Source organism: Haemaphysalis longicornis, unplaced genomic scaffold (genome assembly GCF_048455015.1).
Source record: "Haemaphysalis longicornis isolate Haplotype H1 unplaced genomic scaffold, Haemaphysalis longicornis Haplotype H1 scaffold_1, whole genome shotgun sequence".
Lineage (NCBI taxonomy): Eukaryota > Metazoa > Arthropoda > Arachnida > Ixodida > Ixodidae > Haemaphysalis > Haemaphysalis longicornis.
In genome coordinates, this window is record NW_027526203.1 from 267933819 (window position 1) to 267952365 (window position 18547).

Genomic DNA, 18547 nt, shown 5'->3' on the forward strand with positions numbered 1-18547 from the left:
TTTCAAACACAAACATAAATGCTGTACTTTATTTTTGACGCGTTACGCTCTCTTGCATCATTCTGCTGCTTTTATTAGAGGAGGCTTGAAGTTCGCGAGGAAGCAGCACACTTGGAACACCTGTTCAGCAATGTCGAGCATTGTAATGGGAAAGGCTCCCTTTAATATTCTGAAGGTCTTCACTCGACCTATCGCTCGTTCAACATGCACCCTAGCACTTGCAATCTTGCGCGTCTCGTAAACTGCCTCAGCAGGCATTTGCCTTTCGTGTCGTTCACGAAAGGGGGGTCGGTGAACCGTTATACCTAGTCGCAAGTGAGGAAACGTAAAACCTTTATCAACCATTATCGCGTCTCCTTCCTCCAGCAGATCCATGAGTCCACTGCTCTCTAGGATGGCTTTGTCTGAAACGGAGCCACCCCAGAGCCGAGACACAAAAGCAACATAGCCGTCCGGGGTGCAGCCAAGAAGTGCCTTGTAGGTGTTATAATGCTTATATCTAGAGAAGGTCTGACGCTGTGCTTTCAACAAAGAGGACCTCTGAATGCGAACTTCAGTCGCATCAAGGACAAGACGAGTATCCTCAAACCCTTTAAAAGATTTGGGAAGATGTTGCGCCATATCTTCTTTCGGAGGAATATTAGTCAGCCTTCGTAGTTCCCTTTGGAGAAAGTTGATCCATGTCGAAAATATTCTGCTGACCTGACTTTCAGAAAGCATGAAATTTCTCGCCACCTCTTCGGTGGACATCCCAGTCCTCAGGCGGACCAACACCATGAAAAATTCATTTCTGAGGTCAATTTCTTTTGGCCGACCACGTGTCTCGCCTTGCTTTTTGTCGTCAGAGCCCCAGTACGTCATGTTCCTGGCACGGGGTTCCAAGTACTTGAACAGAGCCTCAAATACCTTAACATTCGGAAGGCCGGTGTATGAGCGACACTTGGAACAACTTTGGAGTATGCTCAGGTTCAGGAGTCGCGACTCGGCGTGGTGAAGTCGTCCCTCAAGCCTTCGGTTCTTCTCTTTTAGTGTGATGATCGCACTTTGTAGCTGGGCAATTTTTTCCTCCGACAGCTTGATCTGCCCACAATTGCAGTCCCGGCAACGACAATCAGCAACATCTACACATTGAAAAAAAGACAAACATACAGAAGCTATTAATGCATTCCGAAAATAATATTGCGCTAGAATTCTCTAAAGCTTGTTTTTTCTGCTCAAATGTATTATTCCTGAATAAGCGTGCTAACACACACAGCAAAAACACTGGCCGGATGAATGAATTTACTTTTTTCTAGTACTATGGGCCTAGTATACGTTATGCGGGTTAATAGTAATATGCCGGCTACTCAATTCCAAGCAGGAAGAGGAGAATCGCACTCACCCGAAGTAGCAGCACTAGGACAATGCACCGGGGGTGCAGCAGACACCTCGTCACTGGGCTCTCCTGCACAGAAAAAACAACCGAGAAATTTGCGCAAGTTCAATCACTCCAAGTAAGTAAGTATAGCACAGCTAGCTAATGTGAGGCAGACAAATGTTATAATGAGGTAACAAATTAAATACCAGTCTCCTCCCGGCAGGTTCCTGAAAGTGCAGGCTGTAGTGTGCTGAGCAGGCCATTTTCATCCGTGTTCCTGGTTTGCAATACGCCATTTCCAGCACCTGCACCACAAAATTCACCTGCACACATGTCAAAGACATCGTAGTCTGAAAAACAATACGTTGTGATGCAAGCAAGTGCTCACTGCAACAAGGCATAAACAAAATACCAAGGTTGCGATCCAAACCTTCCTTCTGGTTAAATAAATGAACACTTGTCAAACAGTACCTGTGTCGTCTTGGCGGAGCCCTGTGTGAACAGGCTGTGGTGTGCTGGGCAGTGCATTCTCATCTTGTTTTGGGTGCTCCGGTTCAGTGTTTGCACCACCTAGAATACCGAGGTTGTACAGAATCAATATCTGAAAGCCTATTCCTCTAGGCACAATAAATAAAAATTCGGCTAAAAATTGCACTTGCTAGTTTTTTTTTATTCACATTACCTAATACACCTTAAGAGTTACTAGAAGGGCGTGTTATATTCCCGTAGTTCTGAACACGCCGTATTTTTAAGGCATTCATTGCATTACAAAAAACACGGCCTTCAAGCGAAACTTAAAAACGAGAAATGAAAAAAAGTAGCGAGGCTGCGAACAGCATGATGCTTAGCGGGGCGCACTGAATGTACTGTTCCTGGTAGCCCTGCATTAGCGCTAGCATTTCCCAGCTAGCATTGCAGTGGCGTTACCCGTTACGAGCCTGAACAGATCGCCGCAGTTTGTGAACAGTTCACACAGTTCTAGTTTTGCAATGCGCACAATCGCAGCAGCGGCACGGCGGGGACCATTCACCCTAGGGTCCCACCACCCCTACGTAACGTGGTTTTGTTTCGTTCGTTTAAGCCACCGATGTTTTCAAACGAGTTTCACATCCGCAGGCACACGGCAAAGAGAGACCAACACGCGCAAAAGCGGCGATCGTTCGAAATATGCCACGGCCACAGAAATTAACGAACTTTAACAATAACAGCAAAGAAAAATGCCCCGTTCGCTAGTAACGAACGAGCTGTAGCAATAAAAACTGGCGAAGAAAAGTTCCGCACTTACGTCCTCGTCGCTTCATCCACCGTGAATGGCGTTTAACGCCAGCCTCGCCTGGACTTCTCGCGTAGTTAAAGACGGTTGGCACCCAGTCGGGGTGGCTCATAAATGTCGACGGCGCTCCTATAAATCAAATATTATATCAAGGGGACATAAACGCGTCTGACAGTGATAAAGTGGACCTACCTGTAATGAAATGCGCGCTGCATAGGCGGGAGTGGGGACCGGGTGTCCATGAGGAGCCATCTTCGTTCTTCCTTCTCACGGCGGCTATCCAAGCTTCTCGCTTTTTCGGGTAGAACTTCGCGCACGGAAACCGGAAATATTTAATGCCCGGCTTGCCATAAAAATAATTTGTGCAGCCAACGGCCACGCAATGTGCCGGCATTCTGACCAGCCCCGACGCAGGCTGCAGTAAGCGGCAGCTGCGGCAGCGGAGTCGGCTGGGCTTTGTTTGTTTACCAACCACGCAGGGGGCGCTGTGGTATGCGCTTTTCGCGCATGCGCAGTAGGTTATTTTGCAAGTCGTGTATTCATCCGCTTTGAGTACAGTATTTACCCGTGGCCGGTCCTGCGCCAAATGTTCCCCATTTTCAGATAACCGGTGGTCAAAGTGTTCCAGCCCACAACACTAATCCACTTTCTTGTGCTCACCCAAAGCCTTTGCTTCCTTGAACACTTCTTCATGTTGACCATCAGCTTGTAAGCAAATGCGGAGTATGACTCGCTTTTTGCTTCCTCAGCTTCACATAACCTTTGGCGAAATGCCGCGCTCTTAGTTTTAAACTTTTGCAGCCTGACGTCTCGCTTCCTAACTTTCATTGATAAGATCGACGCATTGCCATAGCTCGTCGTCGTCAGGCTCAGCAGCAAGTATCGCCTCTAACAGCACTGGCTTCCTCATTACGTCGGAAACACCTCGTAAGCTCCAAGATCTGCGGTTTTTTTTTCAATGCTTTCGAATTCGCGGGTGTCAAAGTATTGCCTTTTTCCACTGCACCAAAACCGTCTTGCGCGGTTAACCCACGCAGCAAAGACACTCTTTACCAGCTATCCCTTGGAGACGGGCAACCCTCGGTCAAGAAAAGCTTCGCACCCACCATCGAAAAAAAAAAAAATCCGCGCAGTTCAAACCCGGCGTGATTTCCGCGAAGTTGATATCCACCGCTGCTAACGTAACCACTTGTTACTACGGAACCCACGATGTCGGCCGGCGTCGAGGTAGCCTGACTGGCGAGCTACTCGCAGGCAAGAGCTGCCTCCAGTGGCACGACGATGAGCGAGAGGCTAAACTTAAAAACTGTTTAATTCATAGCAAGGGAGAGAAAAACGACGTTACAGTGCGCTGGGGTGCTATACAACATGAGAACTCAAACCGGTACAGTAACAGCTCTCGAGCCCTGTTAAAAAATTATCTCACGCCCTGCTCGCAGAGAAATGAGAATTTATAGGCGCAAACTAAATCGTCGAACTCTTTGTCGCATGGCTGCCAGAAGTATAAAAGCGTTTGCCGTAATGCAATTTCAAACGTGGTGAAGCAGTCTCACGCCCGTTGTACATACCACGTTCCAGCGTAAGGCACCTTCAGTCGCAATGCAACGCTCCATGGTGTGGCGACGCTGCGCTGTAGGACGAAACTCTCAGTAGTGCCGCGACGTTCCACCGTAACACACGTTCAGCCTTAATGTGACAGTTCGAAGTAGTGTGGCGAACCCGTAAATATGCATCTTCTTGTAGAATGAAAGCGGAAGGAGAAGGAAAAGTGCTTATTTTATCGTTTTTTTTTAGAGAAACACTAAAACCATGTGAGCCCTTCGCCGTTTAGAACAGGCATTTTTTTTTTTTGAAAAATAGTTACCCGAGAAAAAGACGCAGGCACAAGAAATGGAACAAGGTGAAAAAGCATAGTTCTCCAGTTATTTTTATCGGGGGGTCTGTGTTTTTTTTTTCACTGTATTTTTTTTTATTTTTAGAGACCATGTATCCTTTTAATGCCCTTCCGTCTTGAAAAAAAAGTGTCCGTTATCTAAGGACAATTTGCAAACCATCATGGCCGAAGCAAAACAATGTCGGCGTGGTGTATTAAATATTTGATTGATCGATTGATTGTAGGGTTTAACGTGCCGACGCAACGCACGCGATGAGGCGCGCTGTAGTGGAGGACTCCGGATTAATTTTGACCACCTGGTGATATTTAACGTGCGCCGAAATGTCGTACACACGGGCGTTTTTGCTTTCCGCCTTCATCAGAAAAGCGGCCGCCGCGGCCGGGAACCGAACCCGCGACCTTGTGCTCAGCAGCGCAACGCCTTAGCCACTGAGCCACCGCGGCTTTTTTTTTCTTTATTGCCGTCTGGGCACAACAAAACAAATACTACACAATCAGCCCTCAGGGCTGAGAAAGAAAAGGAACATACATAAAACCGCCGCTCTTTTAGCTGGCGGTTACGTTTTTGTGAACTTTTAATACAGATAGTTCCTTCATAACAGTGATCACATCATCATCATACTCCAGCCTAACAAAAACTTCGCGTAGTTTGCACACGTGCTGTACAAAGTGGTTGCCCACCGATTTTGCATTAACGTCCGCATTTCTCACATCCATTCTGCTTCTCCAAATGCTATGTAAACCTAGAAGGAAAAACAAATCGTATGGTAAAACACGAGGTTTCACATCAAGATAGCGGATTCCTCGTGCCGTTATCGGAAGGTTTTTTTTTTTTTTTTTTTTTTTTTTAGGGTACGCTGCAAGACATCCCAAAAGAAAACGGCGTCCCAACAGTCGATGAATACGTGATCAATGTTTTCTGGTTTTTTACGCAATGAACATTCGGCACCCCACGGCAAAAATAAACCCTTCTCTAACATCCATGTTTTAACGGGGAGTGTATTAGTATGCAGTTTAAAAAAGAACGTTTCCACAGCACCAGGCACTGGCATTTTCTTCACTCTCCGTAGTACATCATGTCCGGAGCCGACTTTATACAAAGATCTATAGGTCAGCTCTGGGAACAGACAATCGATAAGGTCACAGGAGAGTTTTTTGCGGTTCACTGCTGCCAAAAATTGAATAGAAAAACGGAATAGAAATAGAATAGAATAGAATAGCCACCGCGGCGGGTCGTGGTGTATTAAATAGGGCTAGAGACTCGCCGAGAAGGGAGGGCGACAAGAGGGAACCAACCACCACGGATGCCTTTTTTTGAAGGGGCCATGAGTACAAAAGGCAAGTTTTGTTCATTAAAAAGACTGATTTGCCAGACAACAACGATACGAATTTTATCGCAAACTTCATATCACGTATGAAGCAGTGGCGACTGCACAACCCCTTCCGGTGATTTCTCTGGGACGTCGCAAAATCTTGTTTGTGTTATTTGCGGCCGCCAACCTAAGCCACCGCCGAAAAACAATGACTGGACAATTCTAGTGGGACCTGTAGCTCTGTTTGATCGTATTAATTGAAGGCTAAAGTGCACTGATGACTGTTTTTAAATGCAGAGCATTTCTTTAACTCACGATGTCACCCGGCGTTAGCGTGCCTCGGCGTCCGCAACAGCCGTTCCAGGTGCGCCCTCTCCCCCACTCCTCCTCTCCCGCATCACGCTACCCTCCTCGCTCTCAACAACAGGTCCGCACCCCTCCCCCTACACTATATAAAAAAATAATACTTACCGGCGCCAGGTTTCGATCCCACGACTTTGCGGGCGGAACGCAAGGTACATGGTGCTCTACCCACTGCGCCACAAAACCGACACAGAATGGAAGGCTACGAACGCGCCTTATATCCTTGACTCATTCAAACTACGTCAAGAAGCTGCTGATACAACGCATTCACTACCTGTGGGCGGAACGCGAGGTACATGGTGCTCTTCCCACTGCGCCACAAAACCGACACAGAATGAAAGGCTACGAACGCGCCTTATATCCTTGACTCATTCAAACTACGTCAAGAAGCTGCTGATACAACGCATTCACTACCACCAACTCCCCAAACACTAAACGTTAACGCAATACACCCACCCCCATGCGACGCATTTACTCGAGTCCCCCTCGCGGGGAGATGGGCCCTTTTTAGTGATGGCCCATATTAAGTCATTCCTGTCCGTATTACGTCACTGTGGCGCAAATTTTGAAACTTATATTTTTTTGCATCTTTTTTTTGGCAAAAAAACAAACGTCTTTCGGGGTTGGAATGGAGCTGAGGGAGTTACCAAAGTGAGTTACCAAAGTTACCAAAGTGAATTACCAAATTGAGTGAGCTACCTTTTAAACTGAGCAAATTTGTGTTTTGTATTCATGACCCGTATTACAAAGCAGCTGCTTTGATGAAGGTGCAAGCAACGCAAAAATGCGTCCCCCTCTTTATAGAGTAGATTACTTACCCATGAGGTGCCTTTTATAATACACCAGGCTTGTGCCATCATAATACCCATCCTGGCTGGCTTCTGCTGACGCGTGCGGGGGTTTTTATGCTGTGAAACTCTGAATGAGCCTTCAGTCGCCAGAGAAATTTTGGGAGTTGGAGCCTTGTGGTTACTTCATGTCCCGGTGACACAAAAACAAGCTGAGAACAATGGAGCAGAAATGAAATTCCAGGCTGCAGCGGTACTCCTCGAAGCATTTGAGCCCGCGCTCATTCCTGAAACCCTCGGTAGCAGCAATGCAGCGCCTTTGGGCGGCAAGGACTCGCTATGGCGCACACGAAAGAAAGAAAGGAGCGAAGCTGAGACAAACAAATGGAGCCAAAGCGAAGTATGGGAAGTTTACGCGGGAGGAGCTTCTTTACTTAGTTCGGAGGCGGCCAAGCCTAGAGACAGCCAAGCTGGCTATCAACGGAGGGGATCGTGCCTCCCGAAGCACCGCAGCCGGCGTCGCTGCCAAATGCTGTCCTCTCCTCGGCACCCCGCGAAGGGGTAAGCGCAGAAACGCTGTGCTCGGCTCCACGGCCCGTGCCAAACACAACGAGCGCAGTTGTCGAGGCGGCGGCACCTTGGCTCGCAACTAATCGATTGTCAAGCCTCGTGGCTGCCACCACAAATCTCTCCAAGTGAGTTCCGAGGTCTCGGATGAAATTTCAGTAGAGTTACGGGATGCAACAGTGCGATATAAAAAGCACAGTAGGATTCCACCCTTATTTCGCTGTTGCGAAGGTTCTGGGAAATTGGTGTGTGCGGCGCAATGACACTGTCAGCGAAAGCTGGGGTTTACATTCAAGGCACCGGATATGCACTAGGACACGCAAAGTGACGGCTCACCGGACTTTTGACACTCAGACGTCGTTTTTCTGTCGATAAAAAAACTTGCTGAAATTAAAAAATAACAGTGAACCTCGACAATTTCCTGAAAGTGCCGTCAGAATGTTTTGTTTACGAAGCACAACAGAATGCCAGTGAGTCTAGGGCTAAAGTAATACTTAAGTGTTACTAATATTATTGTCCTATTAGCGGCCTTTTGAATCACCTAGTATGGTGCTAACGGAAGCGTTTGGCGACCTTGCAGACACAAATACGCGAAAGTATGGCGATTAGTACCGCGTTTCGTTGTCGAGACAGTTTTCGCTGAGGCGTCGTAGTTGCCTGTTTGGAGCACGGCAGGGAAAGAGGAATCCCTCAGTGAAGAAAAGGGGATGAATGTTAACCCCAGGATACCTCGTACGCCGCTCACGTGGGTGTGTCCTCACCTGTTTCGACATGAGCGCATACAGAAAGTCTGGGCAATTAGAGGAGTCAGTTGTGTTTTAATTAAAATTCAATATGGTAGAAGTGACACCGTGCTCCTGCTCGCGTAAAACGGTGCAAGTGGAGTGCTGGGGGTATAATAATTAGTTCAAGGCAGCAGTGCCTTGCACGAACGTACCCTAACCACTCACGCTGAGAACAGACAAGGACTTTCGTCGTTAATGGACATACTCTGTCGCAGAGTACAGATGTTACCTCGCGCTCCTGTGACACCACCCCGTCTGGTGCCAGCGCGCACCACCGATTTCTTGGGCTCAGTAAAAGTTGATTCCTCCTCCTCCTGTGACATAAAGCTGTGATTGGCAGAATGGCAGAATATTTTTAGCTGCCGAACGATTACTTCTTGCTGCATAGCGATAAACAGTTTATGCCGACAGGTAGGTGTAAATAATTGCCCAACAGTCCGCAGATGTCTTGCGCCCATAGGTTGCGATCCACTAGGCTCACAGAATCTCAGCTCCAGATAAAGATACGATTACCAATGCTCCTGAAAACATTGTTAGTCAAGGGTGTCGAATCGGGGCAAAAAATAAGGAAACTCCTACGCGGGATTTGCTGATAGTGCTAAGAATTCAGGCTCTATCCGTGGCTAGTTTACTGTGGCTAGTTTACTGTGTTACGTGGCTAGTTTACTAGCCACATACGTGGCTAAATAATAATACGTGGCTAAACTAGCCACGTATTACGTGGCTAGTTTACTGTGTCGAGACTTTACACTTTCTTTACCTTTTGTTTTTTTTTTCTTCGTTTATTTCCCATTTCAGTCTCATGGTTAATCTAGGCAACGTCTTTTTCATTTAAGCAAGCTTCACTGCACTATATCAGCGAAGCGCGGTAAAGCAAACTTTACAAAAACCAAGTCACTGTATTTATTTAGTTACCCTCACGGTCTCAAATGACGTTACATAGGGCAGAGGGTTGCATACCTCTGTAACAGAAAAAGAAAAGGAGCAGTACGAATACAAGCTGAAAATAACAACGTAAACAGTAACATTCGCAACAATAGGTTGCTTACAGCAGATCGAAAAGCAGTCTCATCTGTTATCACTGCAAAAGACGGAGGAAGGCGGTTCCAACTAACGCAAGTTCTGGGGAAAAACAGCTGATACAGATGCTTTGCATCACATGATAGGACGTTAACTTTGTACTGGTGATCAATGTGTGCTGAAATGCAAGAGGGCGAAGACAGTAACTTGATTTAGAACGAGATTTTTTGTTAAATGGGATGTTTTGTGAAAGAGAATATCCTCCGATGCTCCAGCAGGGGTAAATAAAGGATTAAGTTCATTGCTGCAACACCTGATGTGCGGCGACAGTTGGAAAGCATGAAGCGTGACGCACGACTTTGGACTGCTTCAATTTCTGCAATGAGTGATTCTTGACCGTGATCCCGTACTAAAGACACATACTCTAATTTTGAGCGTATTAGAAAATTATAAAGAAGCAACTTTAGGGAACTAGGAGCCATATAAAAATTGCGCTGCAGGTAGCCTAACATACGGTTAGCGTTATTAACGTCATAATAAATGTGAAGTTTCTACGACAGGTTACATCTAAAGTGCACACCAAGGTATTTATAAGATGAGACAGTTTCGGGGGGAGAGGGGGGGGGAGGGGACTTCGTTGAGAAATTAGTTAGGTGCTACAGAGTTAGTTCGAGAAACGCGCATGCATCTACATTTGTTAATATTAATATTCATCCTCTACAACTTTCACCATTCCATAACTTCACTAATATCGGACTGAAGTGTGTTAATGTCAGTGTACCAGTTATTTCCCGTTAAATTATACAATCATCCGCAAAAAGGCGGACTGATGAGCGAATGTTAGTCGGTAAGTCATTGATGTAGATCCAAAAAAGTAAGGGCCCCAGCTCAGAGCCTCGGAAAACATCAGAGCAAACGACACATAGAGGGTAATCGCAGTTATTCACAGTAACCAACTGTGAACGGTTAGAAGCAATGTAACCAGAGAAACACGTTGCCATCTAAGTAAATATTATTAAGTTTAAGGAAGAATAGTTCATGAGACACAGTGTCAAAAGCCTTTGCAAAATCAAGAAATTTGCAGTGCGTAATCGACCCGCGATCTAGAACCGAGTGAATATTATAAGTGGAACATCAATCTTCGTTTCACATGAGAATGATTTTCTGAACCCATGCTGTGAATCACTTAAAAATGAATTGTCCACCGAAAATTTGGCAACGTAACAATAAATGGTATGTTCCGTGAGTTTACTTGAAATGCTAGTCAATGAATTTGGCCAAGAATTGTGACTGATCGATTGTAGAGTTTAACGCGCCCGCGCAACGCAGGTGATGAGGTGCGCGGTAGTGGAGGGCTCCGGATTAATTTTGACCACCTGGGGATGTTAGCGTGCGCCGAAATCCCTCCGTATCCCTCCATTTGCAATTTCTGTCCAACGCCCGGCCCCCTGTACCACCAGGTATGGGAGTGGACGGCAGGTCGCAGCCTAAGTATCCCGGAATAACGATTCCCTCCACCGGGCGAGTGCCCTGCCATTAGCACTTCGGTCAATAAATATTTATTCTCCTCCTCCTCCTCCTCCTCCTCCTCCTCCTCCTCCTCCTTGTACACACGGGCGTTTTTGCGTATCGCCTCCATCAGAAAAGCGGCCGCCGCGGCCGGGAGTCGAACCCACGTCCTTGGGATCAACATCACAACGCCTTAGCCACTGAGCCACCGCGGCGGGTGGCCGAGAATTGTGCGTGGAATGTTTGCCCGAAAACTTGTGCAAGGGAACCACCCTCCCGATCTTCCAGTCATCCCGAATACAGCTAGTTTCAAGCAATTGAGTGAACAGTTTTGTCAGAAATATATCAACACAATACAATTTTGTGTTGATGAGAAATTTGGAATTTAAGTCAACTCCACATGATGACGTAACGTATTTTTAGTCGTTACTTAAAATACCAGAGATGTCGAATATACTCGGTTTCATAGGAAATACCTCAAGAGGTTGCTATGCCAGTAGATGCTGGTGACAGTAGAGGTGGAGGACGCAGAAGTGAACACATCATTAAAATCTCCACCCACTCATCACCAGGAACCGTTACGCCGTCAGGGGTTTTAGGAGTGATCGTTGAACTATACTTCTTTTGGTTAACGATATCCCAGAATTGCTTGGGATTATTTACTAACATACATGGTAGAGCTGTATTGAAAAATTAATTACGAGCCTCTTCTATAGTGCAACTTTGTACTGGGAGGCGGTCATTGCATGCCATTGTGAGTGCATGCCATTGTGATATACAGTTAGAAAATTTTACGGATCGGTGGGTTTCACTGCGGTCTGGATGTAGGCTTTACTAATATACACAAACGCATTGCAGGGGAGGCATTTTCTATGAGAGATGTAATCTGTGGTAGGAAATCAGTAAAGGCCCTAGGGCCTTTACTGATATTAGAGCTACGTGCTGCGTTACGAACGGACGCAGGATTTTGGGAAGCGGCCCTAGATAGTATGCTAGATAGAAGCTCGGGTTAGGGTTTATAAGGCGTCATTTCTATCGGCTTCAGTTCCGTTTCTAACCAAGCAGCACAACGATTCGCGAACTATCTCGCTAGCGGCGAACCGATTCGCGAACGAATTAGTTCGGTAAAGGCAAATTCATGACGAAGTGAACAAAATAAATGAAATTGTGGAGTTTAACATGTACCAAACTACGGGTGTAAGACGCCGTCCTAAGGGAATAACATCGATATCGGAATTAGGTGCCTCGCCCCCCCCCCTTCTTCCCCCCCCCCCCCCGAGGTAATGCTATCACCATCCCCTAACAATAAAAAGCGAAGTTGCTAACATAGTTCATCGTGTGCTTATTTTATCGTAAGTTTTCCGAGCTCATTGTTTGCCCAAAAAGTTTTTAGTGCATCCCTAAATCACGCTTTTGGTCTTTCCCTATTTCGTTTGCCGTCCGTTGGTAGCCATTGCGCTAAAATATCGATACCTCACTTTGTTCCGGAATTCGCGCAGCTGTTTCCTTATGTAAGCGTTACTCTAGCATTCTTATTTCCATAGTTTGTTGGGCCAGTCTAGGCTTTCTAGCAGTACCCACACATTGGCTGTACTCAGGCTTTTTTTTAAAGACAAGGGAAGCTTACTGCTCAAGATTTCAGAATACTTACCGAATGCAGTCCAACCCAAACGTATTCTACGTTTCTTTCTTTTTCATTATTTGGATCAGCACTATTCATCACTTACTATTTAAAGCATTTCGTCTCCTGCCTTGAAGCCGCGTCCTTAGTATATATCTCTTAAGCATAAATTTTGAATTTTGGGGGGTTATTTCCGACTCTGCACAATTGTCGAAGACTGTTATGCAATTTATGTCATATTTGAATGAACAAGTTGATGTCATTTACAAACCTTGAGAGGCTGAAGCGTTCCAAATGTACGTATACCCCTGATTTTCACCAATTAAGCCTCCTTAGCAGCGTTTCCAGACAGGCTGCAAGTAATTATAGAGACTGTGCCCCCTTTTCTGAGACTTTTCCTAGGGAACATATTGGTCTTCCCCAGAAGGAGAATGATTCCCATGCATCCGCCAGAAATACATTGTAACAGCGCTATGTAAGGCTCATCCACAACATCATCACGTAATGCTGCAATCACTGCAGCGGTGTGCGCCGAGTCAGACGCCTTTTCATAATCTGTAAACACAATCTAGTATAAAGGTTTCTTATGTTTAGCAGATTGTCCAATTTTCTTTTTAATAGCATAGATTTGGTCTGTAGTGGAGACATTTTCCAAGCTGCGGCCTGCTCTCTTCGCTGGTTAACGTCTAAGCTGTCACTTATGCAGTTAATACCGCTTTTTGCTAATAACTTTCAAGTAAAAGAAAGTAGGCAGATGGGCCTGTAATTTTTATGTTCTTTGACATCCCCTTCGTTGTGTGTTAGGAATACATTCGCATTTTCAATGCCTCTGGTACATTTAAAGTCCTCAGTCATTCTGAGAATAACTGTGTAAGATTTTTTTCCCAATGTCTGCGCCATATTATATTACATCGGGTGTAAATCCGTCATCACCTGCGGCTTCGCCTTCGATTCCTTTGACAGCCATTTCCACCTTACCTGCAGTTCACGTGAAGCCTGTTCTGTACGTCAGTGATCGCAAAGCTGTTCTCTGCGTCAGGGTAAAAATTCGTAAAAATTCGTAAAAAGCGTAAAAATTCGCACAAAATTTTCCGCCATTTAAACAATAAAACAGTGACTAATTTTATTAAGCCGAAAACCAATACAACGTTAAAAGATGGGCGGCCCCCTCAGTTCGTCAGGACGTGCGTCGCCACTGCTCGGGTGGCAGGTTGCTTATTGACTCGAAAGGAAATGCGAACGGAGGAATGCACTGTGAATACTAGCATTGTGTCCATGCAGTACAGCACGGGGGCTGGACACTGCACTGAAAAGTTTAGCGGACGATTTCTTCGCTTGGCAACACTGAAAACCGCCATGACAATGCCCGCTGTGCCTGCGCATGCGCGTTGCACCCGCACCTCGCCGAAAAAAAAAAAAAAAACCACCAGCCTGCATCGTCTGCCACGTTTCAACCCGATTCGGGGCGGTGACATCAACAGATGTATTATTAATCGTCCTCACATTATGTAGTAGCGGTCTACTTGCCCTCGAGCACTTCGCATCCCCAGAGAATGAAATTGCGGCTGCAAACGAAAACGACGCGGCTCGCAAGAGGCTTACGCTGCAGTTGCCTGTGACCCGATGTCCCGACAAGTGCCCTGTAATGCTTGGTGGAGTGCTAAAAAACCAAATAATGGTTTTGAAGAAATGTTTCACGCGTACACCGATTTAGATACGATGGTAGCGTAGCACCTAGTGCATGCGAGGCCGTCTCTATAGAGCCGTGACGTGCTCGCACTGCCCAGGCGGCACAAGCACTGGTGAATGGCTAGCGCCCTTCGAACAAATCACTTGAGTTTGGCTTCCTTGGGGCAAAATTTTAGGCAACAATATTTCTGTTGTTGTCCTTGAACAGGTGGCAGACCTTGAGTGGCAATCGGCTTTCACTTGCGTACGCACGCCACTCGGTCCATCACGACGCAGTTGCACGGATACGTAGGCTCAGAAGTTTTTACCGCTCTTCCTAGTCGTGCGACGATTGCAACCGCGTCTGGCGATAAGTAGATAGTAGGGTACTGCACGTAACAGACTGATTGATTGATTGTACGGTTTAACGCACCGACGCAACACAGACGATGAGGCGCACCGTAGTGGATGGCTCCGGATTACTTTTGACCACCTGGGGATCTTTAACGTGCGCCGAACTCTCGTACACATGGGCGTTTTTGCTTGTCGCCTCCACCAGAACTGCACGTAACAGTATTTGGCGTCGAGGTATTACTTTGCGTTCGGTGGGGTACAGTTTGAGACATCGAACAGCTCGCTGTTATGTGCTGTGCTTTATCGGGCGCCAGTACGGACAAGTACTGCCATCTCGTGAAGCCCGACGTAACCGGTACGGCGTCGGCTTAGTACAGTGGCTAGAATAGGGAAGTGTGACGAAGGCGCCGCGGCTCGCGTGCGCTTCTTGGATGCAACCGCGCAGTGGCGCTGACGCTCGCTTTCACGTCGCCCGACAGCCCGGTCAAGATTTCAGTTGCAATCCGATAAGCTCCCTGGTTTGCGATGCATTTTTTTACCTCAGATTATTTCACAATTGCAGCAACTATATAATAATACACGCTTCCTATTAAATCCACACAGAACACGTTATTTGTCTCGAAATATAGGCCGTCTTGAGATGCTCTCGCAAGCGACCAGCCGGGAAACTTCGAGTTTCGCTTCATTATAGTCGCTTTTCGCGCAAAAATGTGAAGGCGCAGGCACAGCCCCCAAACAAAAATCGGTCCTTGAATGTAAATGTGAATTTCGGACTGAGCTGTTCGTTAAGGGAAGTTGCAGTTATATGAATTCTTTGACTGAATATTTACATTTCTGCACGATTTATTAGAGTTTTCTATGCCGGTTATAATTTAATGGAGCCGGGTGTAGTTATCTAAATGTTACAGCAACGGCTGAATGTTTTATTAATCACTGTATTTTTTATACTGTCGATTGTGGCTGCATTCAGCTGTTTCGTTCATTTGAGACATTAACTAAAACACGATATATTTGTCAAGCATAAAAGGTTTGATTGAAGTAATTCATATTAGCGAAACATAACTGGCAAGACCAAAAGAAACCACTTTAACTTCAATTTGTTTTATAAATAGGTTTGCCTGAAGGATGAATAAATTCAATGTATTACGATACGTAATTGAAGAAATAATAAAACCAACGGCTACGCTTCATTGACACCTGCTAATTAATTTATGTAAGTAATAATGAGAACAATAAAGGTTTCGTTTCTCATACTTCCCCATTTATAATTGCCAGATACAAGCAAAAAGGCAGTTTGACAAATCCTCACCGCTCAGAATTTTTCAGAGAAAGCGTTAACATTTTATATTCACCTAATTACTCTTCAGTTCCTCATCCTAATTTAACCGCGCCCCTTTATTTATGCCCTGCGGTGAAATAAATGTTCTAGAAATGGGCTTGCCTGACTTGGAATAATGACATTTCGGTAATCTAGAGAGTTGGCGGCAATTAGCGCGGGGGCGTCGTTCAAATATTAGTCCAGTGACAACCCTTCCATATTCGCGGCATTTTTGTGGAGGCGTAACTTTCCTTTGTTTTTCCAACCTTCCCTTTCGTTTTCTCTACTTGGGCACTGGCTTCGAGATGTAATGTGGCATTTTTGGGAAGATCGTTGGGATCGCATCCGGCCGGAGAAACGGCATGCACAACATTCAAGGTGAGATGGTGCACTAGCGCACCATTTCACCTTGGGTGTTGTGTTCAAATTGACGCACGACGCTAACTGCGGATCGACATGCTTGAGCGGCTTGTTTGCTCGAGGTGTGTTGCTCTGCCACTTGAGTCACGTTTACTCGTCTTCCGCCACCCCGAAAAGCAACAAATAACTTCTGGAACCATTTATTACCCGTCGTGCAACCAAGCACAAAACAGTGACTCTAGCGGCGGCGGCTGATCCCAGACCAAATTTCAGCACCACATCTAGCATAACTCTGACGAAGCGCGACAAAAATTTAGAACGAAAAGAACGCGCTTAGAACGCGCTTACGGCCATGTATCGTGCGCTCAGCTCGACGTGTAAACGACCGCTAGCGCCATCTCGCGGATGCATGAAAGGCGGCGACGGCGGTGGCCATAGGAGCCGACCGGCAGTAATCACACTTCCCTATTCTAGCCACTGTAGCCTTAGGAACACAGACGCTTGGGCAACAGCATGGCGGCGCACGCGCATGGCAGCCCGCATGCGTGCTACGTCAGTTGTTACGATTGAGCCCGCCGCTGGGCTTCGTTTCAATACTCCTCGGCTGTGCGGCGAAGCCTCCACTGCGTGCGCCTTTCAGGCAAGCCCCACCGTGTCGGTGACTCACGCTTTCATGTCTCGACAAGCCCAGGATCTCTGGCGCCTATCTTTCGGCGTGATCAACATTCGATGGCGTGCCGACGCAACAGGCCCAGACCTGCCCCAAGGACACAGAAGCCCCGCGTCCACTGGAGAGACCTCCTCTCTCCCCTCTCTCGGACTCAGTGTGCGCCGCTGCTACCGACTGCTCACGAACTCGGGAAAGAGTGTTGTGTGTGTCTGTGTCGTTCGTGGTGTGTGCACAATCTAGAGGGAACGCTTTTTTGACCGTTGGCGCTTTGGGGTATAAATACGACCCTCCCAAGCGCTATATGTTCAGTCCTGTTTAAGCAGTGAATCAATGCTGTCACTCTGCTCGAGTTCTGTACTGTTACCTCGTCCGTCGGGACATTGTTCTTTGGCTTCGGCTCACCTCTCGCTATGAAGTAAACAGTTACGTTAGCCTACGGCTTCTGGACTTCTTCACGGCTGCAACAGCGGCTGGCCGCTCGCTTCAAACCAAGCTACCACACGTATGTCGGAGGCGACGGAGCTCGGCTCGGGTCGGCCTTCCCGGTCGCAACACAGTAAATACAACCTATAGAACGGCGTGTCACGCCTGCATAAAACCGTTGGAGAAAAAAACGCCCGCGCACCGGTGCGTACAATTAAAATTTGGTGTGCTTACGTACCAGCGGAATAGACTTTTTAATCAATTGCAGCATAACCAGAAAAAAATGCCTGCGGCAACTACACGAATGCTACCTATCTATTCGAATGTTAAGAGAACGAGGATTATTTGTTTGCAGTTACCGGCTGCAGGGTGTAATCTGATAATTCATAAAAATGACATGTAATAAACGTTCAGCGAACGCATCCAGGCTGGGACCCCCAGCGCGTATTTTTAACAAATAGTCCTCTCTGATGAGTAACCGCCGCTGCGGCGCAGTGGCTAAGGCGTTGTGTTGCTGTGCACAAGGACGTGTGTTGGATACCGGCCACGGTGGCTGCTTTTCTGACGGAAGCCAAAGGCGAAAACGCCTGTGTGTCGAGATTTCGGCGAACGTTAAAGATCCCCAGGTGGTCAAGATTAATCCTGAGCCCTTCACTACTGTGGACCTCCATAGCCCGGGTGCAGTTTCGGCGCGTTAAACCCCACAATCGATCGGTCTGATGAGCGCGTGTGCGTGAATACGCCTCCGTTCCGCCTAACATCTTCCATCACGTTTTTCGCTATAATGCGGAATCCAACCACATAGCCCGGGATTGCTAACTGCAAGAAATAAATGTTCGCAGCAATAAGCGGGACGCAGAGGGTGGAATGGATTTGGGGGCGAGGGAGAAGTATCTAATTTGCCGACAACAGCCCGCCCGCTCCGGAACTAGAGCACCAGGAAATTGTAAATACAGCTAAGCGTCAAAGGGGCCATGAAGATAAAATATAATCATGCTTCATTAAAAAAAAAAACTGCTTCGTCCCGATAACAATGAAACCAATTATTTTCGCAGACTTCACGCAAATAATGAAGATATTATTAAGTACAACAGATGAAGCAACTCCCTAGCCTCTTCCCAGTGACGTATTTATGACGTCACAGAATATTGTTCGCACGATTGAAGGCCGCCGATCAAACGGCAATCGTATACTGGGGCCTTTATAGTTCCGTGTAATTGTATCATATGAATGCCGACGTGCAGAGTTAACACACTGATAACTA

General features: G+C 46.6%; 1 protein-coding gene across 2 annotated transcripts; it reads right to left on the reverse strand.

The window, feature by feature from the left end:
• Positions 1-57: 57 nt before the first annotated feature.
• Positions 58-3125, reverse strand: LOC144145537 (uncharacterized). 2 transcript variants are annotated; one of them, XM_077677192.1, is made up of 6 exons: positions 2823-3125; positions 2643-2759; positions 1829-1927; positions 1564-1662; positions 1382-1444; positions 58-1121 (listed from the first exon to the last, which is right to left on the reverse strand). In XM_077677192.1, exons 1-6 carry the CDS (start codon positions 3022-3024, stop codon positions 58-60), a joined length of 1644 nt encoding a protein of 547 aa, XP_077533318.1. In that variant the 5' UTR covers positions 3025-3125. The 2 variants fall into 2 exon arrangements, with proteins under 2 accessions (XP_077533318.1, XP_077533317.1); XM_077677191.1 differs by having other exon boundaries at positions 1564-1680.
• Positions 3126-18547: the final 15422 nt, after the last annotated feature.